Below are 1,010 nucleotides of genomic sequence, written 5' to 3'. Positions count from 1 at the left end.
AAAATAACTTATGTAATTATTCTTCAAGCCTATAATGAATATGTAACACAAATAAAAACATTGCTACAAAGGAAAGGGCTAAAACTTTGTCTCCTGAGACAAAGGCTAGAATGCCTACTTTCACTTCAAAATACTAATTCCCTCCCAAATGAATAAATAAATGTACATATATGATATACTATGATTATTGTTGTAAAAACTACACAAATACCATGACTTACCTGATACTAGATGCAATACGGAAAATTTCCATCTTAAACCAATACTTGAGACACTTGTCACTTTTTTCCTTGTTTTGATAACACTGGCAAAACCCTACAATCAATTACCACTAACACAAATATAAAGATTACTGCCTTATTAAAGAATTAATCTTGTTTCAAGTTTGGGACACAATCACATACTATTTCAAGAATATAGAATAGTCACACAAAAGAACACATCCGAATTATTCAATATAGAGACACAAACGAAAAAAAATCACATTTTCCCTTCTTGCTCCGCCTCCCTATTTTCCTCACCCAGCATTCTCATCCTGCAAGACTCGTGTCTGCTCAGCATCCTCCTGAAGGGGGCGTTGACGGTGCCAGGACGCCTGCTCTGGGACGTCCTCTTGGTCGTCGTCCTCCATCTCCTCCCCCGTCGCTACTACAAACACGGGGAGGAAAGGCTTGTACTTTATCTCCCCGTGGTCCCTGGCCTCTTGGCTCCCCATGCCCTCCACGTCTGGCTCATATTTAATGAAAATCTCCTCCTCGGCCTCCTTCTGAGCCATTGTAGGAGGCTCTCTTGCAATGGCACTGCCCCTTCGCTCTCCCGAACCCTTCACTCTGCACCATAACAAACGCACACGTGCTCTCGTACCCTACTCTCGTACGCTCGGAAATCGTGCTGGGAAGGGAAGGCATCTGCGGTATCTCTTATCTTATCTGGGGATTTTGGAAGGCAGTGGTGTGTTATGGGAAAGGTGGGGGGGTCTGAAAAATCTGCTTTGAGATATAGCCTCATCG

At 42.9% G+C, this 1,010-nt stretch overlaps 1 protein-coding gene across 1 annotated transcript in view; it reads right to left on the bottom strand.

Moving 5' to 3' along the window:
- The window catches only part of LOC119586354, a 20,517-nt gene extending 19,612 nt beyond the window's left edge, over positions 1-905 (bottom strand). The window contains 1 exon segment of the mRNA XM_037935067.1: positions 522-905. Coding sequence (XP_037790995.1) covers positions 522-775 — 254 coding nt within the window. The 5' untranslated portion in view covers positions 776-905.
- Between the last annotated feature and the right edge of the window lie 105 nt (positions 906-1,010).

Source organism: Penaeus monodon, chromosome 21 (genome assembly GCF_015228065.2).
Source record: "Penaeus monodon isolate SGIC_2016 chromosome 21, NSTDA_Pmon_1, whole genome shotgun sequence".
NCBI lineage: Eukaryota > Metazoa > Arthropoda > Malacostraca > Decapoda > Penaeidae > Penaeus > Penaeus monodon.
The sequence above is the reverse complement of the archived record's forward strand: the minus strand, read 5'-3'. Positions and strand labels throughout refer to the sequence as shown.